Raw genomic sequence first — 25,103 nt, 5'->3', positions numbered from 1 at the left:
CCGGGGTTCCCTCTGTGACATCTGTGCCTTGCTCTGCAGAGGCAGCTCCAGCGCCCCTGTGTGCTTCATTCATTTCAAAGGGTGGCAGGGGCGGGGGAGGAGGCCCAGCTGCCCAGGACAGGATCCGACCCCCTGGGTGATCAAAGGCCCCCGGTGGCCCCCGGCCCCCTCCCCCCCCGCTCGCTCTCACCCACCCACCTGCCAGCTCGTTAAATATTTAAAATGTCACCAGTCCCAGGGACCATCTGCAAATTCTCCACAGCACTGACCTGGCTCTGGGACCTGCAGTGAAATACACCAGAGTCCTGGCTCCCAGCCCTCCCCCCTGCTCTAACCAATGGCTCCCACTCCCCTCCCAGGGACAGGAGAGAACCCAGGAGTCCAGGCTCCCAGCCCCCCCACTCCCCTCCCAGGGGTGGGAGAGAACCCAGGAGTCCTGGCTCCCAGGCCCCCTGCTCTAACCACCAGCCCCCACTCCCCTCCCAGAGCCAGGAGAGAACCCAGGAGTCCTGACTCCCAGCCCCCCTTGCTCTAACCACCAGCCCCCACTCCCCTCCCAGAGCCAGGGAGAGAACCCAGGAGTCCTGGCTCCCAGTCCCCCCTGCTCTAACCCACCAGCCCCCACTCCCCTCCCAGAGCCAGGAGAGAACCCAGGTGTCCTGGCTCCCAGCCCCCCCTGCTCTAACCACCAGCCTCCACTCCCCTCCCAGAGCCGGGAGAGAACCCAGGAGTCCTGGCTCCAGCTTCCCCCCTCTCTCTGCCCCTGCTCAGGCCTGTCGGACAACGCGGCCGACCTGGAGAAGCGGCGGCAGATCTACGGCCAGAACTTCATCCCGCCCAAGCAGCCCAAGACCTTCCTGCAGCTGGTGTGGGAGGCTCTGCAGGACGTGACCCTGATCATCCTGGAGATCGCGGCCATCATCTCCCTGGGTCTCTCCTTCTACGCCCCCCCCGGAGAGGAGAGCGAAGGTCAGTCCGGGCCTGGGGCTTCCCCCCCACCCCCGAGATGGGGCGGGGCTGCCTCCGTGGAGCCAGATCCCAGGGACAGCAGCTTGGGGTGGGGAAGGAAGGAGGCGGGTGGAGGGGGCTGCCACACCTGGGAGGTGGCTCAGATGTGTTTGGGTCACGGGGCTGCAAGGGGGGAATAAGGCTCCGTCCGTCTGTCTGGCAAACCTTCATCCGTCCATCTGGCACGCCTCCATCTGTCCATCCACTGACCTACCCGTCCACCCGCAGCCCCATCCGTCCGTCCACCCGCTGCTCCGTCCGTCCACTGACCTACCTGTCCACCCGCTGCCCCGTCCGTCCGTCCACTATGCCTCCATCCGTCCATCCACTGACCTACCCATCCACCCGCAGCCCCGTCCGTCCGTCCACCCGCTGCTCCGTCCGTCCACTGACCTACCTGTCCACCCGCTGCCCCGTCCGTCCATCCACTATGCCTCCATCCGTCCATCCACCGACCTGCCTGTCCACCCACTGCCCCGTCCGTCCACCTGCTGACCCATCTATCCGTCCATCAGCTGCACCTCCATCCGTCTGTCTGTCCACCCACTGCTCCGTCTGTCCACCCGCTATGCCTCCATCTGTCCATCCACTGACCTACCCATCCACCCGCAGCCCCGTCCGTCCGTCCACCCGCTGCTCCATCCGTCCACTGACCTACCTGTCCACCCGCTGCCCCGTCCGTCCGTCCACTATGCCTCCATCCGTCCATCCACCGACCTGCCTGTCCACCCGCTGCCCCGTCCGTCCATCCACTATGCCTCCATCCGTCCATCCACCGACCTGCCTGTCCACCCACTGCCCCGTCCGTCCACCTGCTGACCCATCTATCCGTCCATCAGCTGCACCTCCATCCGTCTGTCTGTCCACCCACTGCTCCGTCTGTCCACCCGCTATGCCTCCATCTGTCCATCCACTGACCTACCTGTCCACCCGCTGCCCCGTCCGTCCGTCCACTACGCCTCCATCCGTCCATCCACCGACCTACCCATCCACCCGCAGCCCCATCCGTCCGTCCACCTGCTGCTCCGTCCGTCCACTGACCTACCCGTCCACCCGCTGCCCCATCCGTCTGTCCACCTGCTGCTCCGTCCGTCCACTGACCTACCTGTCCACCCGCAGCCCCATCCGTCCATCCACTGACCTACCCGTCCACCCGCAGCCCCATCCGTCCGTCCACCCGCTGCTCCATCCGTCCGTCCACCCGCAGCCCCATCCGTCCGTCCACCCGCTGCTCCGTCCGTCCACTGACCTACCTGTCCACCCGCTGCCCCGTCCGTCCGTCCACTATGCCTCCATCTGTCCATCCACTGACCTACCCGTCCACCCGCAGCCCCATCCGTCCGTCCACCCGCTGCTCCGTCCGTCCACTGACCTACCCGTCCACCCGCTGCCCCATCCGTCTGTCCACCTGCTGCTCCGTCCGTCCACTGACCTACCTGTCCACCCGCAGCCCCATCCGTCCGTCCACCCGCAGCCCCATCCGTCCGTCCACCCGCTGCTCCGTCCGTCCACTGACCTACCTGTCCACCCGCTGCCCCGTCCGTCCGTCCACTACGCCTCCATCCGTCCATCCACTGACCTACCCGTCCACCCGCAGCCCCGTCCGTCCGTCCACCCGCTGCTCCGTCTGTCCACTGACCTACCTGTCCACCCTCTGCTCTGTCCGTCCACCCGCTGCTCCGTCCGTCCACTGACCTACCCGTCCACCCGCTGCTCCGTCCGTCCACCTGCTGCTCCGTCCGTCCACTGACCTACCCGTCCACCCGCAGCCCCATCCGTCTGTCCACCCGCTGCTCCGTCCGTCCACTGACCTACCCGTCCACCCGCTGCCCCGTCCGTCCGTCCACTATGCCTCCATCCGTCCATCCACTGACCTACCCATCCACCCGCAGCCCCATCCGTCCGTCCACCCGCTGCTCCGTCTGTCCACTGACCTACCTGTCCACCCGCTGCCCCGTCCGTCCGTCCACTATGCCTCCATCCGTCCATCCACTGACCTACCCGTCCACCCGCAGCCCCGTCCGTCCGTCCATGCGCTGCTCCGTCCGTCCACTGACCTACCTGTCCACCCGCTGCTCCGTCTGTCCGTCCCCCCGCTGCTCCGTCCATCAGCTACGCCTCCATCCATCCATCCACTGACCTACCTGTCCACCCGCGGCCCTGTCCAGCTGCTGACTCGTCTATCTGTCACGCCTCCATCTGTCCGCTACATCTCCATCCGTCCGGTCGTCCACCCGCTGCTCCGTCCGGCCGTCCACCCGCTGACCTACCCGTCCACCTGCTGCTCCGTCCAGCCGTCCACCCACTGACCCATCCATCCGTCCATCTGGCACGCCTTCATCCGTCCATCCACTGACCTACCCGTCCACCTGCTGCTCCGTCCAGCCGTCCACCCACTGACCCATCCATCCGTCCATCTGGCACGCCTTCATCCGTCCATCCACTGACCTACCTGTCCACCCGCAGCCCCGTCCGTCCGTCCATGCGCTGCTCCGTCCGTCCACTGACCTACCTGTCCACCCGCTGCTCCGTCTGTCCGTCTCCCCGCTGCTCCGTCCATCAGCTACGCCTCCATCCGTCCATCCACTGACCTACCTGTCCACCCGCTGCTCCCTCTGTCCGTCCCCCCGCTGCTCCGTCCATCAGCTACGCCTCCATCCATCCATCCACTGACCTACCTGTCCACCCGCGGCCCTGTCCAGCTGCTGACTCGTCTATCTGTCACGCCTCCATCTGTCCGCTACATCTCCATCCGTCCGTCGTCCACCCGCTGCTCCGTCCGGCCGTCCACCCGCTGACCTACCCGTCCACCTGCTGCTCCGTCCAGCCGTCCACCCACTGACCCATCCATCCGTCCATCTGGCACGCCTTCATCCGTCCATCCACTGACCTACCTGTCCACCTGCTGCTCCGTCCAGCCGTCCACCCACTGACCCATCCATCCGTCCATCTGGCACGCCTTCATCCGTCCATCCACTGACCTACCTGTCCACCCGCTGCTCCGTCCGGCCGTCCACCCGCTGACCTACCCGTCCACCTGCTGCTCCGTCCAGCTGTCCACCCACTGACCCATCCATCCGTCCATCTGGCACGCCTTCATCCGTCCATCCACTGACCTACCCGTCCACCTGCTGCTCCGTCCATCCATCCACCCGCTGACCCATCCATCCGTTTGTCTGGCACGCCTCCATCCGTCCGCTATATCTCCACCCGTCCGTCCATCAACCCGCTGACCTGTCCATCCATCAACTCGCTGACCCATCTGTCCATCTGGTATGCCTTCATCCGTCCATCCACTGACCTACCTGTCCACCTATTGCTCCGTCCGTCCGTCCACCCGCTGCTCGCTCCGTCCGTCTGTCTGGCACGCCTCCATCCGTCCGCTATATGTCCACCCATCCGTCCATCAACCCACTGCTCCGTCCATTCATCAACCCGCTGACCCATCTATCCGTCTGGTATGCCTCCATCCGTCCATCCACTGACCTACCTGTCCACCCGCTGCCCCATCCATCCACTGACCCGTCTGTCTGTCTGGCACGCCTCCATCTGTCTGCTACATCTCTATCCGTCCGGTCGTCCACCCGCTGCTCCATCCGGCCGTCCACCCGCTGACCTACCCGTCCACCTGCTGCTCCGTCCAGCCGTCCACCCACTGACCCATCCATCCGTCCATCTGGCACGCCTTCATCCGTCCATCCACTGACCTACCCGTCCATCCGCTGACCCATCCATCCATACAGCTAGCCGCTAATCCATCCATCTGGCCAGCGGTCCACCCACCTATCCAGTCACTCATCCATCCCCTGCCCCGTCCCTGTGCTCACCCATCAGCCCACCCATGCCCTGATGCATTTCCCCCACTGCAGATCCTTCCCACCCCTGGCTGGGGGCTCCCCCCCCTTAATGCCACCTGGCCTGTGGGGGGAGGGGAGCAGGACCATGGGGGCGACTTCCTCCTCCACTCTCCCTGTCTGTCAGCCTCAATGCAAGTTCCCTTTCCTTGGCTCTGGCCTGACCTCCAACTCCTCCTTCCTGTCCCATTCCCTCTCTCTCCTGCTCTGCTGTGGTCCCTGCCCCGTGTTGCGGTGCAGCCTGTGGGAACCTGGCCACGGGGGCGGAGGACGAGGGCGAGTCAGAGGCCGGCTGGATTGAGGGGGCGGCCATCCTGCTCTCCGTCATCTGCGTGGTGCTGGTCACGGCCTTCAACGACTGGAGCAAGGAGAAGCAGTTCCGGGGACTGCAGAGCCGCATTGAGCAGGAGCAGAAATTTGCCGTCGTCCGCAACGGGCAGCAGATCCAGATCCCTGTTGCCGAGCTGGTGGTGGGAGATGTCGCCCAGATCAAATATGGTAAGTGTGCCTGAAACCGGGCTCGGGGGGTGATCCAGGGCAGCCCAGAGCCCAGGGCAGAGGGGCTTGCAGGGAGAGGGGGATCCAAAGTGGCCCCAACGCCGTGGCAGAAGGACAATCCAGTGCAGCCCGGAGGCCAGGGCAGAGGGGCTCCTGGGACTGATCAGGGAAGGAAAAGATTGCATGTGGCGCTGATCCCAGATGGCCTGACGCTGGGGCAGATGGCCATGTCGGTGTGATCTGAGATGGGGTTGTGGGGCATGTGGGTGCCACCTGGGCTATGCAGCTCCCATGTGGAGGGGCAGATCCAGGGAGTCCCGACACCAGGGCAGAGGAGCACACAGGTCCCATGTGGGCCATTTTCTCCCCTTCACCAGGCGACCTGCTCCCTGCTGACGGGGTTCTGATCCAGGGGAACGACCTGAAGATTGATGAGAGCTCCCTGACCGGGGAATCGGACCACGTGCGGAAATCCGTGGAGAAAGATCCCATGCTGCTCTCAGGTGGGTGTGTGCCGGGTGGTAGGGGGCGCTGTGCTATGGGGCGGAGGGCTCAGTGGGGGACCCTCTCCCACGGCAGTCCATGCCGGGTGGTAGGGGGTGCTGTGCCATGGGGCAGGGGGCTCAGTGGGGGGCACTCTCCCCCAGCAGTCCATGCTGGGTGGTAGGGGGTACTGTGCCATGGGGCAGGGGGCTCAGTGGGGGGCACTCTCCCCCAGCAGACCATGCTGGATGCTAGGGGGCACTGCGCTATGGGGCGGGGGGCTCAGTGGGGGGCACTCTCCCCCAGCAGTCCATGCTGGGTGGTAGGGGGTACTGTGCCATGGGGCAGGGGGCTCAGTGGGGGGCACTCTCCCCCAGCAGTCCATGCTGGATGCTAGGGGGCACTGCGCTATGGGGCGGGGGGCTCAGTGGGGGGCACTCTCCCCCAGCAGTCCATGCTGGGTGGTAGGGGGTGCTGCGCTATGGGGCGGGGGGCTCAGTGGGGGGCACTCTCCCCCAGCAGTCCATGCTGGATGCTAGGGGGCACTGCGCTATGGGGCGGAGGGCTCAGTGGGGGCACTCTCCCCAGGCAGTCCATGCTGGGTGCTAGGGGGTGCTGTGCCAGGGGGCGGGGGGCTCAGTGGGGGGCACTCTCCCCCAGCAGTCCATGCTGGGTGCTAGGGGGCGCTGTGCTATGGGGCAGGGGGCTCAGTGGGGGGCACTCTCCCCAGGCAGTCCATGCTGGGTGGTAGGGGGTGCTGCGGTATGGGGCGGGGTCTCAGTGGGGGGCACTCTCCCCCGGCAGTCCATGCTGGGTGCTAGGGGGCGCTGCGCTATGGGGCAGGGGGCTCAGTGGGGGGCACTCTCCCCAGGCAGTCCATGCTGGGTGCTAGGGGGCGCTGCGCTATGGGGCGGGGGGCTCAGTGGGGGGCACTCTCCCCAGGCAGTCCATGCTGGGTGGTAGGGGGTACTGTGCCATGGGGCAGGGGGCTCAGTGGGGGGCACTCTCCCCCAGCAGTCCATGCTGGGTGCTAGGGGGCGCTGCGCTATGGGGCGGGGGGCTCAGTGGGGGGCACTCTCCCCAGGCAGTCCATGCTGTGTGCTAGGGGGTGCTGTGCCAGGGGGCAGGGGGCTCAGTGGGGGGCACTCTCCCCAGGCAGTCTATGCTGGGTGCTAGGGGGTGCTGTGCCAGGGGGCGGGGGGCTCAGTGGGGGGCACTCTCCCCAGGCAGTCCATGCTGGGTGCTAGGGGGCGCTGCGCTATGGGGCGGGGGGCTCAGTGGGGGGCACTCTCCCCCGGCAGTCCATGCTGTGTGCTAGGGGGCGCTGCGCTATGGGGCGGGGGGCTCAGTGGGGGGCACTCTCCCCCGGCAGTCCATGCTGTGTGCTAGGGGGTGCTGCGCTATGGGGCGGGGGGCTCAGTGGGGGGCACTCTCCCCCAGCAGTCTGTGCTGTGTGCTAGGGGGCACTGCGCTATGGGGCGAGGAGCTCAGTGGGGGGCACTCTCCTGCAGCAGTCGGCGACTCTTGGGGGTGGTCTGCCACAGAGCCATGAATGGAACCCAGGTGTCCTGCGTGGCGGAAGGGAGCTGACAGCCCAAGCGCCCGTAGCCTCCTGTTCACTCTGCCTCTGCTCTGCCAGGCACCCACGTCATGGAGGGCTCGGGGCGGATGGTCGTCACGGCCGTCGGGGTGAACTCCCAGACTGGGATTATCTTCACCTTGCTGGGAGCCAGTGGGGAGGAAGAGGAGAAGAAGGAGAAGAAAGGTGAGGGGCCTTTTTGGTCTTCCCTGGGGTTGTTCTCGGTGTCCATTATCGTGTCCTCCTGAGCTGGTTCTACCAGCTCCTGCTTCGCCGTGGTCAAGGTCTCCGCCATGTCATGCCTTGCGCAGGCTCCATCAGCTCCCAATGGCACCTCCTGGCCTGTGGACTCAACGTTGCTCATGGAGACTCTGTGCCATCTTGTGTGACATTTGAGTCTGCACCATCCCACGTTGGCTCCATGAGTTTGGTGTGACCAGTGATGGTCTATGTTGACTCAAAGCCTTTTCCTTGGGCAGACCCCGTTCCCCCAGCTGCAGCCCACGCTGGCTTAGTGTCACACCGCTTTGACTCGATGGTGCTAGCCTTAGACTCACGGGCTTTCATTGTCCGTTCAAGGTGCCTCTTCTGGATGCCCTGACAGCAGTTAAATCCACAGTCCTAGCAATAGACTCCAACCCAACTGCAAACTCCACCCGACAACTGCACTAAACAACCATCTGCTCTGCTAGTCTGACCCCCCCTTCCACTCCCCACAGTGGCCTCTGAATCCCAAGGATCAGGTGGTGAAGAGCTCTGACACAACACCCGTCCATACTGACACACCTTCATGTATTGACTCCCCGTCGGTTTATATTGACCATCCCAATCCCCGACTGATTCATCCCCATCCTGTGTTCACTCCACATAATCAATGTGCATTTGCACGGCCCCACCGTGTCACGGAGTCCCCGGGCGATGCTCTGGAACTGCTCCCCACTAAGTCAGGCAGGACTCTGGGGAGCCTCCTCTCCCTTGGAGCAGACTGTCTGCAGGGCAAGAAGCTCACACGGCTTCACCTCCTGGGTCTCTCCTTGGAGCATTCAGCATCCTCTGCCCCTCCGTGCACTTCCCACAGTGAGCCCGCCTCAGTGGAGTCCTGGGGGGGCCAAAGGGTCCTGCACCCCCACTTCACAGTCAGACATGACTCTCAGCCAGCCAGTAACACAGAGGTTTATTCGATGGCAGGAATAGGGTCTAACACAGAGCTTGTAGGTACAGAGAACCGGACCCCTCAGCCAGGTCCATTCTGGGGGGCAGTGAGCCAGACCCCCCACGTCTGCACTTCACTGCTCGCCCCCAGCCAGCTCCAGACTGAAACCCCCTCCAGCCCCTCCTCTCTGCTCAGCTCCTTTCCCGGGACACAAGGTCACCTGATCCCTTTGTCTCCAACACCTTCAGCTGGCACCTTTGCAGAGGGGGGGCCCAGGCCATCAGCTTCTAGGAGACAGAGTGCCAGGCATTTAGGTGCACTGGCCCTTTGCTCTGCAGCAATCACACACCCTTATTCCAGCACCTAGATACTAAGAACTGTCATGGGGACACTGAGGCACCAACACAGTATTCAGAGAAAACATTAAGAACATTCCCAGTTCGTCACATCTCTCCCCCCTTCGACACCGAACTGAGCGAGGTCACTCCAGCCAGTGACCTGGGGAAGTTCGAACCCACCAAGGTTCCCATGGATGCCCCAGCATCTCTCCCATTCCTGGGTGTGAGTTACACCAGGACAGTCCAGTCTCACGCCCTCCCTTAGGTTGGGTGTGCTTGACGGCACTTGCAGGCCGCATGTGGGAAGGTTTATGCGGCTTGAACCCTTTTGCTACCCCAATACCCCAATATTGGGGTAGCAAAAGAGTTCAAGCCGCATGAGGTCTTCTGGGACGGAGTCTTCTCCCCGCACTCTGAGCTGCGATTCGGGCTCTCTTGGTTAAGAGCCCCCATCTTGGCCTTGGCCAGCTCTGGGCTGGGTCAGCCGCTCCCCACCTTGTGGCCCAGACACAACGCCTCTACCGTCCCCACCTTGCACTTTCCAGCTTTTACCGTCAGTCCCACCTCCGTGAGGCAGCCCAGCCCCCTCTTCACCTGGGACACCCGTTCCTCCCAGGTCTGGCTAAAGATGCACATGTTATCAGTGTCTGCCAGGGCCAAGTTCTCCATCCCCCTCAGCTTGTCTAGAATCTCCCCCGGCCTAGGCATGGGGTCGGCATCGGACACTGTGATGGCTTTAAGCTTCTGATAGCCCCCACAATACCAGATCATCCTATCTCCCTTGGGGATCAGCCCCACCGGTGAGGCCCATGGGTTGTAAAATGGCTGGATCCCATCTAAAGCCAGCAGGTCCTTGACCTCTCTCTCCAGGATCTGGGCTGCTTTCCCAGTGACACTGAACGGGGAACACCTGATGGGGAGATTGGCTCCCACCTCAGGGAAGAGATCCCCCCGGGGGTCTTCCCCCTTCTCCTCCCAATCCTCCCTCTTCAGGTCCAGGGGTCCCCTCACTCTCCTCCCATCCAGCAGCTCAAATGGGAAGAACCCTGTGGATTCCTGGGGTATCACCAGCTGCCTCCCGATTCCCCCCAGTTCTACTTCCCCTTGGGGAGCCCATTCCCGGTACAGGAATCCCTTCTCCGGCAGGACTCTGTCCCTGCAGCCTTCCCCAAGGGGTTTGCAGCGCTGTGGCCAGCAAGTTCCCTCAGCTTCTCCAAGGAGGGATCCCTCTGCAGCTCAGTCTGGGATTCAGCGGCTGGGGCAGGGAGTGGGACCTGCTCCCTCTCGCTGGCTGGGCCTGGGGTCACAGCCCCCCTGAGCCCTGTCCCTGGTAGCTCCCTCCCTGCTGTGTAATCACTTCCCAGCAGCACGTCTGGACCAGGCAAACCTGGTTGGCAGCCGACCTGCCCTGCCCGGGTGTCCCCCCACTCAGCTGGGGTCTCAGCTCCCCCCGTGCTCAGCGCTGCCCTTGCTGTCCCAGTGGGGCCAGGCAGCGAGCTCTCTGCTCTGGTCACAGCATCAGAGCCAGCGTGAGCCCCCTCTCCTGTGTGCAGGGGGGCGGGGAGCATCTCTCCCTCCCACTCAGCCCCAGGGGGCTGGTTACAGGTAGGCAGGTATCCTGAGCCCAGCAGCCCCTCCTCCCTGCCAGCCAGGTCATTTGCATTTTCACTGACCATTTCCATCCTAGCCAATTGGTTCCCTGGATTTGAATTCAAACCCTCGGCCGTTACAGGAGCGGGGCCTGGATCCTGTCCCATGGGGAGACAGTCACCCCCCAACAGGGCCTCCCAGCCGATATCCTGGAGAACCCCAACCACCAGCCAGCCCGACGCCTCCTGGGTCTGCACAGGGATCTGGGCCATAGGCAGGGCGAGGGGCTTCACCCCAGGGAACTTCACCCAGGTCCCACAGTCCCTCAGCATCTGGGGCTGCACCACCACAGTTCTCTCTGTCCCAGGGTCTCGCCCCCACAGGCGTGTTTCCCCACTGACCCCTGGGCAGCCCCCTATGTCTCTCTGCTCCACCATCACCAGTCCACGCTGCTGCTGCTTCTCCTGCAGCTTTTCCTTGGGCTCTTGCTTTCTCTCACGGTCCTCTCGCTCTCTCGGGCTCTGCTCCCATCCCATCCGTCTCCGATCTCCTGATGGGGAACCCAATCGTGAAGACCCTCGTCTGATTGGGGACCAGACTCCCGGGGATGCCTGGCTGCTGCTCCAGCTGCTCCCAGATCCTCTTGTAGCCCCATCTGGGTCAGGAATCTGCTCCTCAGAGCGGTGCTTCTCCTCCAACTGCACGATTAACTGTGCCTTGGTGAACGTCCCCATGCGTAACCCTCTCTTTGTGCACAGGATCACAATGTCCTTCTTAAGGGGATGGTGATAGGCCATCACTTCACTGTTCCCAAGTGGCTGTGGACTCACAGGCCTGTGTGCTCTTGGCTCCCCCATGGTTTCCAGGAAGAACCCCGGGTGTGCCAGCCCTTCTCGTGATCACCACCTCTCTGCCAGGGTCGAGCTGCAGACTCCTCCGCCCCTGGGACTGCTCCTGCAATCCCCAGGGGAACCCTGCTACTGCAAAATCCTTCTCTCTCCAGGATCGAGCGGCAAGCTCCTCCGCCCCTGAGACTGCTCGCTGCAGTCCTCAGGGGGACCCTGTTACTCCAACAGTCCTTCTCGCTGGTCACACACTCCCAGAGGTTAACTGCCCCCTGAAACCGTCCCTCTCTGAGCCTTCAGCACGCCTGGTCCTCATTATCCCTCCTTTGTTTGACTGCTCCCCAGTCACTTACTGCAAGCAGCACCATTCACGGGGTGCAGTACATCCCAGCGCTGCCACCAGTTGTCATGGGGTCCCCGGGTGATGCTCTGGAACTGCTCCCCACCAAGCCAGGCAGGACTTTGGGGAGCCTCCTCTCCCTTGGAGCAGACTCTTTCAGGGTAAGAAGCTCACACGTCTTCACCTCCTGGGTCTCTCCTTGGAGCATTCAGCATCCTCTGCCCCTCCATGTGCTTCGCACAGCGAGTCCACCCCAGCGGGGTCCTGGGGAAGCCACCGGGTTCTGCACCCCCACTTTGCAGTCAGACGTGACTCTCAGCCAGCCAGTAACACAGAGGTTTATTCGATGACAGGAACATGGTTTAAAACAGAGCTTGTAGATACAGCGAACCGGACCCCTCGGCTGGGTCCATTCTGGGGGGCAGTGAGCCAGACCCCCAGGTCTGCCCTCCACCCTTGACCCCAGCCAGCTCCAGACTAACAACCCCTTCCAGCCCCTCCTCTCTGCTCAGCTCCTTTCCCGGGCCAGGAGGTCACCTGATCCCTTTGTCTCCAACACCTTCAGCTGGCACCTTTGCAGAGGAGGGGCCCAGGCCATCAGTTGCTGGGAGACAAAGTGTCAGGCATTTAGGTGCACTGGTCCTTGCTCTGCCAGATACTTAAGAACTGCCATGGGGACACTGAGGCACCAACACAGTATTCAGAGAAAACATTAAGAACTTTCCCAGTTCGTCACACACTGGAATTCTGTCCTGACTGGAGGATGTGGTGCACCCAACTGTGTGGATGCAACATCATTGGGCACTGACCACACACGGTCCCGAACTGACTCATTCTCCATCTGTGTTGACATGGTGCCATCACTAGTGGTTTGTCCTCCATTGGTACTGACCCAGCGCCAATGGGTTCGTTCTCCGCCTGTGCTGACCCGCCTCATTCTCCATCCATATTGGCCCAATCCCATTTGGAACGGACTCTTTTTCTGGGTGTATTTAGCGAACACCATCACCAGCCAACCGCACTGACCTGATGCCACCCCTCACAGTCATTCTCCATCTGTATTCATCCAGCAATTGCTGCTGGACTCCTCCTCTGACCTCACTGACCTGACACCGCTTGGAACCGATTCACCCTCCATCCGTACCGACCCAAAACCTTCACCATCCAAGTCATTCCCCTCCGTGCACTTGCCAAAGGGCTCCCTACGGACCCAACTGACTCATTCTGCATCGGTGTGGACCTCATGACATCCTCAACCAAGTCATTCTTCATCTATTGACTCAGCATCATCACGGATGGACTCTCTCTGCATCTGTATTGACTGATCGCTAATTGACTCGTCCTCCATCTGTATTGACCCATCCCTAACTGACTTCCTCGCCATCCATGCTGACCCAACACCAATGCACTAATTCTTTCTCCGTACTGAGCCAGTTAGCCACAGCATGGGGCAGCCTGGCTGGAGAATGACCCATCGCCAATCAACTCCTTTTCTGTCTGTTTGACCTAACCTCTTCCCTAGCCAGCTCATTAGCTATCCTTGTGGAGCTGATGCCACCCCAGAGGAAGTCATTACTCCATGTTGCCTCTGGTTGACTTCTTGTTGATCCATAGGGGCCACGCATCCTTGCTAAGAGACTTGCTGTCAATTTGCCTTGACTTGGCATTTGTGGGAATCAGCTCAGCCTTGCCAGTGAGCGATGCCCATTCCCTATTGACTGGTCACTAACTGTGTCCATTGACTCCAGTTCCTGTCCATGCTGAGCGCTGTCCTACGTTGTCTGCCCGGTCTGGACTCAACGGATTCCTCGAGTGAGCCATTGTGCTCCTAGATCATCTCAGGGCAGTTGTATCTAATAAGCCTCCTCTCCATCGGACTCAGTGTTCCCTTCTGTTGGTTGGAGATCGGTGAGGTCACCCAGGGTTCCCACCAAGAGAGTTCACGTGGAAAGGGAAGCCTGAGGCCAGGGCCGTCAGAGCGTGACTCCAGTTTGACCCTGGACTAGCTGAGATTGGAATCTGGTAATGCCCCTATTGCAATCAGGGGTGACTCCAGATTGACCCTGGGGGAGCTAAAATCAGAAGCCAGCCCTGCTCCTATTGCAGTCTGGCACATTCTGAATTCTGTTTTACTTCAGTGCAGTATAATGGTTGGGGTGGGGTGGGGTGGGGGCTGGGAGCCAGGACTCCTGGGTTCTCTCTCGGCTCTGGGAGGGGAGGGGGGCTGGGGCTTACAGTGATATAACAGGGCACTCTCCCAGTGCCCTCCTTTGGAAGGGTGGGGCCCTGCTGAGATAAATACCAGCCTGGAGGAGTTGCAGACGCATCTTCCAGGCGCAGCAACCCTGAAATAATCCCGCAGATGGGCTGCCAAGCCAGGCAGGTTCCGTCATTGGCTCTGCCTCTGAAAAACCCAAGCACAGTTGCCGAGAGCAGAGGCACCCCTTTGTGTGTGAAACCCTGACCCCGGGGGGCTCCGGCGCGGTAGATTCACACTCAGCGTTCCGGTGCTTTTTGCTGGAAGAGAGCAGCGTTTTAACGAGTATCTGCTGCCCCGAGCGCAGCGGGGCAGGGCCAGGTTCCGAGCTCAGCTCCCCTGGGGCCAATCCGGAGTCACCCCTGATTGCAATGGGGGCAGGGCCAGTGCCAGGTTCCGAGCTCAGCTCCCCTGGGGCCAATCCGGAGTCACCCCTGATTGCAATGGGGGCAGGGCCAGGTTCCGAGCTCAGCTCCCCTGGGGCCAATCCGGAGTCACCCCTGATTGCAATGGGGGCAGGGCCAGGTTCCGAGCTCAGCTCCCCTGGGGCCAATCCGGAGTCACCCCTGATTGCAATGGGGGCAGGGCCAAGTTCCGAGCTCAGCTCCCCTGGGGCCAATCCGGAGTCACCCCTGATTGCAATGGGGGCAGGGCCAGTGCCAGGTTCCGAGCTCAGCTCCCCTGGGGCCAATCCGGAGTCACCCCTGATTGCAATGGGGGCAGGGCCAGGTTCAGAGCTCAGCTCCCCTGGGGCCAATCCAGAGTCACCCCTGATTGCAATGGGGGCAGGGCCAGGTTCCGAGCTCAGCTCCCCTGGGGCCAATCCGGAGTCACCCCTGATTGCAATGGGGGCAGGGCCAGGTTCCGAGCTCAGCTCCCCTGGGGCCAATCCGGAGTCACCCCTGATTGCAATGGGGGCAGGGCCAGGTTCCGAGCTCAGCTCCCCTGGGGCCAATCCGGAGTCACCCCTGATTGCAATGGGGGCAGGGTCAGTGCCAGGTTCTGAGCTCAGCTCCCCTGGGGCCAATCCGGAGTCACCCCTGATTGCAATGGGGGCAGGGCCAGGTTCCGAGCTCAGCTCCCCTGGGGCCAATCCAGAGTCACCCCTGATTGCAATGGGGGCAGGGCCAGGTTCCGAGCTCAGCTCCCCTGGGGCCAATCCAGAGTCACCCCTGATTGCAATGGGGGCAGGGCCAGTGCCAGGTTCCGAGCTCAGCTCCCCTAGGGCCAATCCAGAGTCACCCCTGATTGCAATGGGGGCAGGGCCAGTGCCAGGTTCCGAGCTCAGCTCCCCTGGGGCCAATCCGGAGTCACCCCTGATTGCAATGGGGGCAGGGTCAGTGCCAGGTTCCGAGCTCAGCTCCCCTGGGGCCAATCCAGAGTCACCCCTGATTGCAATGGGGGCAGGGCCAGGTTCCGAGCTCAGCTCCCCTGGGGCCAATCCAGAGTCACCCCTGATTGCAATGGGGGCAGGGCCAGGTTCCGAGCTCAGCTCCCCTGGGGCCAATCCAGAGTCACCCCTGATTGCAATGGGGGCAGGGCCAGTGCCAGGTTCTGAGCTCAGCTCCCCTGGGGCCAATCCGGAGTCACCCCTGATTGCAATGGGGGCAGGGCCAGTGCCAGGTTCTGAGCTGAGCTCCCCTGGGGCCAATCCGGAGTCACCCCTGATTGCAATGGGGGCAGGGCCAGGTTCAGAGCTCAGCTCCCCTGGGGCCAATCCAGAGTCACCCCTGATTGCAATGGGGGCAGGGCCAGTGCCAGGTTCTGAGCTCAGCTCCCCTGGGGCCAATCCGGAGTCACCCCTGATTGCAATGGGGGCAGGGCCAGGTTCCGAGCTCAGCTCCCCTGGGGCCAATCCAGAGTCACCCCTGATTGCAATGGGGGCAGGGCCAGGTTCCGAGCTCAGCTCCCCTGGGGCCAATCCGGAGTCACCCCTGATTGCAATGGGGGCAGGGTCAGTGCCAGGTTCTGAGCTCAGCTCCCCTGGGGCCAATCCGGAGTCACCCCTGATTGCAATGGGGGCAGGGCCAGGTTCCGAGCTCAGCTCCCCTGGGGCCAATCCAGAGTCACCCCTGATTGCAATGGGGGCAGGGCCAGGTTCCGAGCTCAGCTCCCCTGGGGCCAATCCAGAGTCACCCCTGATTGCAATGGGGGCAGGGCCAGTGCCAGGTTCTGAGCTCAGCTCCCCTGGGGCCAATCCGGAGTCACCCCTGATTGCAATGGGGGCAGGGCCAGTGCCAGGTTCTGAGCTCAGCTCCCCTGGGGCCAATCCGGAGTCACCCCTGATTGCAATGGGGGCAGGGCCAGGTTCAGAGCTCAGCTCCCCTGGGGCCAATCCAGAGTCACCCCTGATTGCAATGGGGGCAGGGCCAGTGCCAGGTTCTGAGCTCAGCTCCCCTGGGGCCAATCCGGAGTCACCCCTGATTGCAATGGGGGCAGGGCCAGGTTCCGAGCTCAGCTCCCCTGGGGCCAATCCGGAGTCACCCCTGATTGCAATGGGGGCAGGGCCAGGTTCCGAGCTCAGCTCCCCTGGGGCCAATCCGGAGTCACCCCTGATTGCAATGGTGGCAGGGTCAGTGCCAGGTTCAGAGCTCAGCTCCCCTGGGGCCAATCCGGAGTCACCCCTGATTGCAATGGGGGCAGGGCCAGTGCCAGGTTCTGAGCTCAGCTCCCCTGGGGCCAATCCGGAGTCACCCCTGATTGCAATGGGGGCAGGGCCAGGTTCCGAGCTCAGCTCCCCTGGGGCCAATCCGGAGTCACCCCTGATTGCAATGGGGGCAGGGCCAGTGCCAGGTTCTGAGCTCAGCTCCCCTGGGGCCAATCCGGAGTCACCCCTGATTGCAATGGGGGCCAGGCTGAGTGCTGAGCTCAGTCACCTGGTGTCAATCCAGTCACCCCTGATTGCAATGGGGGCAGGGCCAGGTTCCGAGCTCAGCTCCCCTGGGGCCAATCCGGAGTCAGCCCAGATTGCAATGGGGGCCGGGCTGACTGCTGAGCTCAGTTGCCTGGTGTCAATCCAGAGTCACTCCTGATTTACAATGGGGGCAGGGCTGGGTTCTGATTTCCACTTCCCTGGAGTCCGGCCCGAGATTCCGCCCCAGCACAGAGTGGAGACGGACGGACGGGGTCACAGAGCAGGGCTCATCCCCTCCAGTAGGGGCAGCAGGGACACCCCCTCCCCTGGTACTCCCTGGGGAGCCCTCAGTTCCAAGTGGCGCTGGGGGGACCCTACTGTCTCCCCGAACTCAGAGCTCCAGCGCTGCCTGCCCCAGCCCCAGCCCCAGCCCCAGCCAGGAGTCACCACCCCGCGGGGCAGCCTGTAGGCCCCAGTATCTGTTGCTCCATCAGCTGTGTTGTCCCGTCCGTCTGTCCGGGCTGAAGTGTCCTGTCTCTGTCACCCCTTTTCTGCTGTAGGAAAGGCCCCGGACGGAGCGGTGGAGAATAGTCAGAACAAAGGTAACGGGCCAGGGGAACCCAGGCCCAGCTGGGGGCGGGAGAGACGACTTGAACTGGGGTGCTCTGCACGTTCACCGTCTGGTGGTCAGAGCAGGGGGCTGGGAGCCAGGACTCCTGGGTTCTCTCCCGGCTTGGGGAGGGGAGTGGGGGCTGGTGGTTAGAGCAGGGGGGCTGGGAGCCAGGACTCCTGGGTTCTCTCCCCGGCTCTGGGAGGGGCGTGGGGGCTGGTGGTTAGAGCAGGGGGGACCAGGAGCCAGGACTCCTGGGTTCTCTCCCGGCTTGGGGAGGGGAGTGGGGGCTGGTGGTTAGAGCAGGGGGGCTGGGAGCCAGGACTCCTGGGTTCTCTCCCGGCTCTGAGAGGGGAGTGGGGGCTGGTGGTTACAGCGGGGGGGGGCTGGGAGCCAGGAGGTCTGGGTTCTCTCCCCGGCTCCAGGAGTGGGTGTGGCGAATCTCCCTCCTCTCCCGCTTTGGTGGGGTATTGAGCTGCTTCCCTCCCTGTGTCCATACAGCCAAGAAGCAGGACGGCGCGGTGGCCATGGAGATGCAGCCGCTGAAGAGCGCTGAGGGCGGCGAGCTGGAGGATCGGGAGAAGAAGAGAACCAGCGCGCCCAAGAAAGAGAAATCGGTGCTGCAAGGAAAGCTCACCAAGCTGGCTGTGCAGATCGGGAAAGCAGGTGCTGATCCCTCCGTCCTGGGGCACCGCCCCCCCGGCCCAGGGCGGGGACTGGCAGGCTCAGGGGACGGGGAATGGGGCAAGGACCTGTCCCCTCTGGGGGGGCGCTGGCTCCCACCCAGCCCCAGGGCGGGGACTGGCTGGCTCAGGGGACAGGGAATGGGGCAGGGACCTGTCCCCTCTGGGGGGGCGCTGGCTCCCACCCAGCCCCAGGGCGGGGACTGGCTGGCTCAGGGGACAGGGAATGGGGCAGGGACCTGTCCCCTCTGGGGGGTGCTGGCTCCCACTCAGCCCCAGGGCGGGGACTGGCTGGCTCAGGGGGTGGGGAATGGGGCAGGGACCTGTCCCCTCTGGGGGGGCGCTGGCTCCCACCCAGCCCCAGGGCGGGGACTGGCTGGCTCAGGGGGACGGGGAATGGGGCAGGGGCCTGTCCCCTCTGGGGCGGCCAGCTGTGATCTGGGGCTAGACCCTCTTCCCCTCCCCCCCACTAACCTGCTCCCCTGGCCCCGGGCAGGTCTGGTGATGTCAGCCATCACCGTGATCATCCTGGTGCTGTACTTCGTGATCCAGACCTTCGTGCTGGACGGGCGGGTCTGGCTGGCTGAGTGCACCCCCATCTATGTCCAGTACTTCGTCAAGTTCTTCATCATCGGGGTCACCGTGCTGGTGGTGGCCGTGCCCGAAGGGCTGCCCTTGGCTGTCACCATCTCCTTGGCCTACTCCGTCAAGGTGAGGGGGCGGTGGGGCGGGGAGCGGCCTCGTGGGCTTGTGTCTGTTCACCTGGCACTGCCGCCCTCTCGGGTGGCGCCCACTGATGGACTGGTGCCGCCACATCTGCTTGGGTCCATGCATAGATGGGCGCCGCCATGTTGGCTTGTGCCCATTGACCCATGGGCACCGCCATGTGCGTGTCTACCTCATCCATCCGTGGGCACCATTTTGGCTTTTCTCATTGGCGCCGCCATATTGATTTGTATCCATCCATTGTTGGGCAGCACGTTGGCTCACGTCCATCCACTGATGGACGACATTTGGGATTATACCCATCCGTGCACTGGCGCGGCCCCGTTGGGTTGTGCCCGTCCATCCGTGGGCTGGGCCATTTGGTGCCGAAGGATGCAGCCGGCAGATGTAGCAGGGCTGGTGTGGGGTGGCGGGGTACAAGAGCAGACAGAAACAAGGGGGCGTGGGGAGGGGAGCCCAGAGAGCTCCAGGAGAGAGGGATCCCGAAGTTTGCCCCTATGGGGGTCACTCCGGGTCTGTCTCAGAGCACCCCCGTGGGCACTGGGAACGTGGTACACGGGAACTCTGTGCCAGGAGAGTGCCCCCTAGTAGGCCCAGCTGAAACCGGCTCCCTCACCCTAATGAGAACACAGGGCACCCCAGAGAGCCCCCCCGTGTCTCCGTCTGGCTCCCGGCATCGGGGTCAGATCTGAGGCTGACGGGGGGGTGGGGGTGTCCTCTCTGCCCTTCAGAAAATGATGAAGGACAATAACCTGGTGCGGCACCTGGACGCCTGCGAAACCATGGGCAACGCCACGGCCATCTGCTCCGACAAAACGGGCACCCTCACCACCAACCGCATGACGGTCGTGCAGGCCTACCTGGGCGACACCCACTACCGCCAGACGCCCGACCCCGGCAGCCTGCCACCCCGCATCCTCGACCTGCTGGTGCACGCCATCGCCATCAATAGTGCCTACACCACCAAGATACTAGTGAGTGGGGGGCCCTGCGAGCCCCCTGCCCCGCTCCAGAGCCCCCGGAGCGCCCCCCGTTTCTCTGGGGTGCCCCCGAACCTCCCACCCCAAACCTCCCACTCCATCGTCCCCTGGTGCCCTCCGAACCTCCCCCTAGTGCCTCCCTGAAGGGGGGATTCAGCAGAGCTGGGAGGCTGGAGGGGGGACCCCAGCTGAGTGTGTCTCAGGGTGGCTGGAGGGGGAATGTGGGGGGGCTGGGGAGGGCAGACCTGGGGGGTTGGGGCGGACGCGGCGGAGCTGGGGGGCCGGGGAGGGCAGAGCTGGGGGGTTGGGGGGGACGCGGCGAAGCTGGGGGGCCGGGGAGGGCAGAGCTGGGGGGTGAGGGCGGACACGGCGGAGCTGGGGGGCCGGGGAGGGCGGAGCTGGGGGGTTGGGGTGGACGCGGCGGAGCTGGGGGGCCGGGGAGGGCGGAGCTGGGGTGGACGCGGCGGAGCTGGGGGGCCGGGGAGGGCAGAGCTGCGGGGTCGGGGGGGACGCGGCGGAGCTGGGGGGCTGGGGGTCCAGGGAGGGCGGACGCGGCGGAGCTGGGGGGCCGGGGAGGGCGGAGCTGGGGGGTGAGGGCGGACACGGCGGAGCTGGGGGGCCGGGGAAGGCGGAGCTGGGGGGTCGGGGTGGACGCAGCGGAGCTGGGGGGCTGGGGAGGGCGGAGCTGGGGTGGACGCGGCGGAGCTGGGGGGCTGGGGGGCCAGGGAGGGCGGACACGGCAGAGCTGGGGGGCCGGGGAGGGCGGAGCTGGGGTGGACGCGGCGGAGCTGGGGGGCCGGGGAGGGCGGAGCTGGGGGGTCGGGGTGGACGCGGCGGAGCTGGGGGGCCGGGGAGGGCGGAGCTGGGGTGGACGCGGCGGAGCTGGGGGGCCGGGGAGGGCGGAGCTGGGGGGTCGGGGTGGACGCGGCGGAGCTGGGGGGCTGGGGAGGGCGGAGCTGGGGTGGACGCGGCGGAGCTGGGGGGCTGGGGAGGGCAGAGCTGCGGGGTCGGGGTGGACGCGGCGGAGCTGGGGGGCCGGGGAGGGCGGAGCTGGGGTGGACGCGGCGGAGCTGGGGGGCCGGGGAGGGCAGAGCTGCGGGGTCGGGGGGGACGCGGCGGAGCTGGGGGGCCGGGGAGGGCGGAGCTGGGGGGTGAGGGCGGACACGGCGGAGCTGGGGGGCCGGGGAAGGCGGAGCTGGGGGGTCGGGGTGGACGCAGCGGAGCTGGGGGGCTGGGGAGGGCGGAGCTGGGGTGGACGCGGCGGAGCTGGGGGGCTGGGGGGCCAGGGAGGGCGGACACGGCAGAGCTGGGGGGCCGGGGAGGGCAGAGCTGGGGTGGACGCGGCGGAGCTGGGGGGCCGGGGAGGGCGGAGCTGGGGGGTCGGGGTGGACGCGGCGGAGCTGGGGGGCCGGGGAGGGCGGAGCTGGGGTGGACGCGGCGGAGCTGGGGGGCCGGGGAGGGCGGAGCTGGGGGGTCGGGGTGGACGCGGCGGAGCTGGGGGGCTGGGGAGGGCGGAGCTGGGGTGGACGCGGCGGAGCTGGGGGGCTGGGGAGGGCAGAGCTGCGGGGTCGGGGGGGACGCGGCGGAGCTGGGGGGCCGCGGAGGGCGGAGCTGGGGGGTCGGGGGGAGCCTGCAGTCCTGACGCCCGTCGCCCCGCAGCCTCCAGAGAAGGACGGGGGGCTGCCGCGGCAGGTGGGTAACAAGACGGAGTGCGCCCTGCTGGGCTTCCTGCTGGACCTGCGCCGCGACTACCAGCCCGTGCGCGACCAGCTGCCGGAGGAGAAGCTCTACAAGGTTTATACCTTCAACTCCGTCCGCAAGTCCATGAGCACCGTCACCCGCCTGCCCCAGGGCGGTTTCCGCGTCTTCAGCAAGGGGGCCTCCGAGATCCTGCTCAGAAAGTGAGTCCTGGCCGCAGGGAGTGGCCCCCGTGCCCTGCCCCAGAGGTGGCTGCACCTTGCTGTATTCCCAGCCCCCCTGCCCCAAGGGGCCGGCTCTGAGCCAGGCATCTCCCCTTCCAGGTGCTCCAGCATCCTGAGCAGCAGCGGGGAGCTGTGCAGCTTCCGCCCGCGGGACCGGGACGAGATGGTGAAGAAGGTGATCGAGCCCATGGCCTGCGAGGGGCTGCGCACCATCTGCTTGGCCTTCCGGGACTTCCCTGCCGGCCTGGAGCCCGACTGGGACAACGAGAACGACATCATGGGGGAGCTCACCTGCATCGCCGTGGTGGGCATCGAGGACCCCGTCCGGCCTGAGGTACCGCCGGCTCTGCGGGGGCACCGGAGGGGGGGCGGGTGGGTACAGCGGGGGGAGCTAGGAGCCAGGATGCCTGGATACTCTCTTGGCTCTGGGAAGGAGTTTGGGTGCAGGGGGTGTCATGGAGTCCCCGGGCGATGCTCTGGAACTGCTCCCCACCAAGCCAGGCAGGACTTTGGGGAGCCTCCTCTCCCTTGGAGCAGACTTGTTCAGGACAAGAAGCTCACATGTCTTCACCTCCTGGGCCTCTCCTTGGAGCATTCAGCATCCTCTGCCCCTCCGTGCGCTTCCCACAGCGAGTCCACCCCAGCGGGGTCCTGGGGGGGCCAGAGGGTCCTGCACCCCCCCCACTTCGCAGTCAGACGTGACTCTCAGCCAGCCAGTAACACAGAGGTTTATTCGATGGCAGGAATAGGGTCTAACACAGAGCTTGTAGGTACAGAGAACCGGACCCCTCAGCCAGGTCCATTCTGGGGGGCAGTGAGCCAGACCCCCAGGTCTGCACTTCACTCCTCGTCCCCAGCCAGCTCCAGACTAACAACCCCCTCCAGCCCCTCCTCTCTGCTCAGCTCCTGTCCCGGGCCAGGGGGTCTCCTGACCCCTTTGTCTCCAACACCTTCAGCTGGCACCTTTGCAGAGGGGGGGCCCAGGCCAGCAGTTGCTAGGAGACAGAGTGCCAGGCATTTAGGGGCACTGGCCCTTTGCTCTGCAGCAATCACACACCCTGATCCCCCCACCTAGATATTAAGAACTGCCATGGGGACACTGAGGCACCAACACAGTATTCAGAGAAAACATTAAGAACATTCCCAGTTCGTCACAAGGGGGGGCTGGTGGTTAGAGCAGGGGGGGCTGGGAGCCAGGACTCTTGGGTTCTCTCCTGGCTCTGGGAGGGCAGTGGGGGCTGGTGGTTAGAGCAGGGGGGGCTGGGAGCCAGGACTCCTGGGTTCTCTCCCGGCTCTGGGAGGGGAGTGGGGGCTGGTGGTTAGAGCAGGGGGGGCTGGGAGCCAGGACTCCTGGGTTCTCTCCCGGCTCTGGGAGGGGAGTGGGGGGCAGCTGGGAGCCAGGACTCCTGGGTTCTCTCCCGGCTCTGGGAGGGGAGTGGGGGCTGGGGGGTTAGAGCAGGGGGGCTGGGAGCCAGGACTCCTGGGTTCTCTCCCGGCTCTGGGAGGGGAGTGGGGGGCAGCTGGGAGCCAGGACTCCTGGGTTCTCTCCCGGCTCTGGGAGGGGAGTGGGGGCTGGGGGGTTAGAGCAGGGGGGCTGGGAGCCAGGACTCCTGGGTTCTCTCCCCGCTCTGGGAGGGGAGTGGGGGCTGGTGGGTTAGAGCAGGGGGCTGGGAGCCCGGACTCCTGGGTTCTCTCCCGGCTCTGGGAGGGGAGTGGGGGGCAGCTGGGAGCCAGGACTCCTGGGTTCTCTCCCGGCTCTGGGAGGGGAGGGAGTGTAGACAGGTGTCAGGACTCCTGAGTCCCATCCAGTCCCACTGTCCTCGCCCCCCCCGCCCCCCCAGGTCCCTGAGGCCATCCGCAAGTGCCAGAAGGCTGGGATCACCGTCCGGATGGTGACAGGCGACAACATCAGCACGGCCCGGGCCATCGCTGCCAAGTGCGGGATCCTCCAGCCCGGGGAGGACGTCCTCTGCCTGGAGGGGAAGGAGTTCAACCGGCGCATCCGCAACCAGAAGGGAGAGGTACAGAGAGAACGGCCCTACTACCGCCCCCGGCCCCGCCCCGCGGGGGGAGAACGGCCCTACTACTGCCCCCGGCCCCGCCCCGCGGGGGGAGAACGGCCCTACTACCGCCCCCAGCCCCACAGGGCGAGAACGGCCCTACTACCGCCCCCGGCCCCGCCCCGCGGGGGGAGAACGGCCCTACTACCGTCCCCGGCCCCGCTCCGCGGGGGGAGAACGGCCCTACTACCGCCCCCGGCCCCGCCCCGCGGGGGGAGAACGGCCCTACTACCGCCCCCGGCCCCGCCCCGCGGGGGGAGAACGGCCCTACTACCGCCCCCGGCCCCGCCCCGCGGGGGGAGAACGGCCCTACTACCGCCCCCGGCCCAGCCCCGCGGGGGGAGAACGGCCCTACTACCGGCCCCGCCCCGCGGGGGGAGAACGGCCCTACTACCGCCCCCGGCCCAGCCCCGCGGGGGGAGAACGGCCCTACTACCGGCCCCGCCCCGCGGGGGGAGAACGGCCCTACTACCGCCCCCGGCCCAGCCCCGCGGGGGGACAACGGCCCTACTACCGCCCCCGGCCCCGCCCCGCGGGGGGACAACGGCCCTACTACCGCCCCTGGCCCAGCCCCGCGGGGGGACAACGGCCCTACTACCGCCCCCGGCCCCGCCCCGCGGGGGGAGAACGGCCCTACTACCGCCCCCGGCCCCGCCCCGCGGGGGGAGAACGGCCCTACTACCGCCCCCGGCCCAGCCCCGCGGGGGGAGAACGGCCCTACTACCGGCCCCGCCCCGCGGGGGGAGAACGGCCCTACTACCGCCCCCGGCCCAGCCCCGCGGGGGGACAACGGCCCTACTACCGCCCCCGGCCCCGCCCCTGCGGGGGGACAACGGCCCTACTACCGCCCTGGCCCAGCCCCGCGGGGGGGACAACGGCCCTACTACTGCCCCCGGCCCCGCCCCGCGGGGGGACAACGGCCTACTACCGCCCCGGCCCCGCCCGCGGGGGGAGAACAGCCCTACTACGCCCCCGGCCCCGCCCCGCGGGGGGAGAACCCTACTACCGCCCCGGCCCGCGGGGGGAGAACGGCTCTACTACCGCCCCCGACCCAGGCCCCGCGGGGGGAGAACGGCCCACTACCGCCCCGACCCCGGCCCGCGGGGGGAGAACGGCCCTACTACCGCCCCGCCCCGCCCGCGGGGGGACAACGGCCCTACTACCGCCCCCGGCCCGCCCGCGGGGGGAGAACGGCTCTACTACCGCCCAGGCCCCGCGGGGGGAGAACGGCCTACTACCGCCCCGACCCCAGGCCCGCGGGGGAGAACGGCCCTACTACCGCCCCGACCCCGGCCCGCGGGGGGAGAACGGCCCTACTACCGC

General features: G+C 65.5%; 1 protein-coding gene across 8 annotated transcripts in view; it reads left to right on the top strand.

The window, feature by feature from the left end:
* The window catches only part of ATP2B3 (ATPase plasma membrane Ca2+ transporting 3), a 79,199-nt gene that overhangs the window by 25,010 nt on the left and 29,086 nt on the right, over positions 1-25,103 (top strand). For 6 of the 8 annotated variants that reach the window (XM_030548083.1, XM_030548079.1, XM_030548087.1 and 3 more), the window contains exons 4-14: positions 772-969; positions 5,103-5,360; positions 5,738-5,863; positions 7,483-7,608; positions 17,360-17,401; positions 17,911-18,075; positions 18,589-18,803; positions 19,550-19,792; positions 21,458-21,699; positions 21,820-22,054; positions 23,562-23,741. In XM_030548083.1, the coding sequence (XP_030403943.1) occupies positions 772-969; positions 5,103-5,360; positions 5,738-5,863; positions 7,483-7,608; positions 17,360-17,401; positions 17,911-18,075; positions 18,589-18,803; positions 19,550-19,792; positions 21,458-21,699; positions 21,820-22,054; positions 23,562-23,741 (2,030 nt within the window). The remainder of the gene's footprint in view (positions 1-771; positions 970-5,102; positions 5,361-5,737; positions 5,864-7,482; positions 7,609-17,359; positions 17,402-17,910; positions 18,076-18,588; positions 18,804-19,549; positions 19,793-21,457; positions 21,700-21,819; positions 22,055-23,561; positions 23,742-25,103) is intronic. The other 2 variants (XM_030548081.1, XM_030548084.1) reach the window with 1 other exon arrangement.

Source organism: Gopherus evgoodei, unplaced genomic scaffold, assembly GCF_007399415.2.
Source record: "Gopherus evgoodei ecotype Sinaloan lineage unplaced genomic scaffold, rGopEvg1_v1.p scaffold_82_arrow_ctg1, whole genome shotgun sequence".
NCBI lineage: Eukaryota > Metazoa > Chordata > Testudines > Testudinidae > Gopherus > Gopherus evgoodei.
Note: the sequence above shows the minus strand (reverse complement) of the source record. Positions and strands in the feature narration are given on the sequence as shown.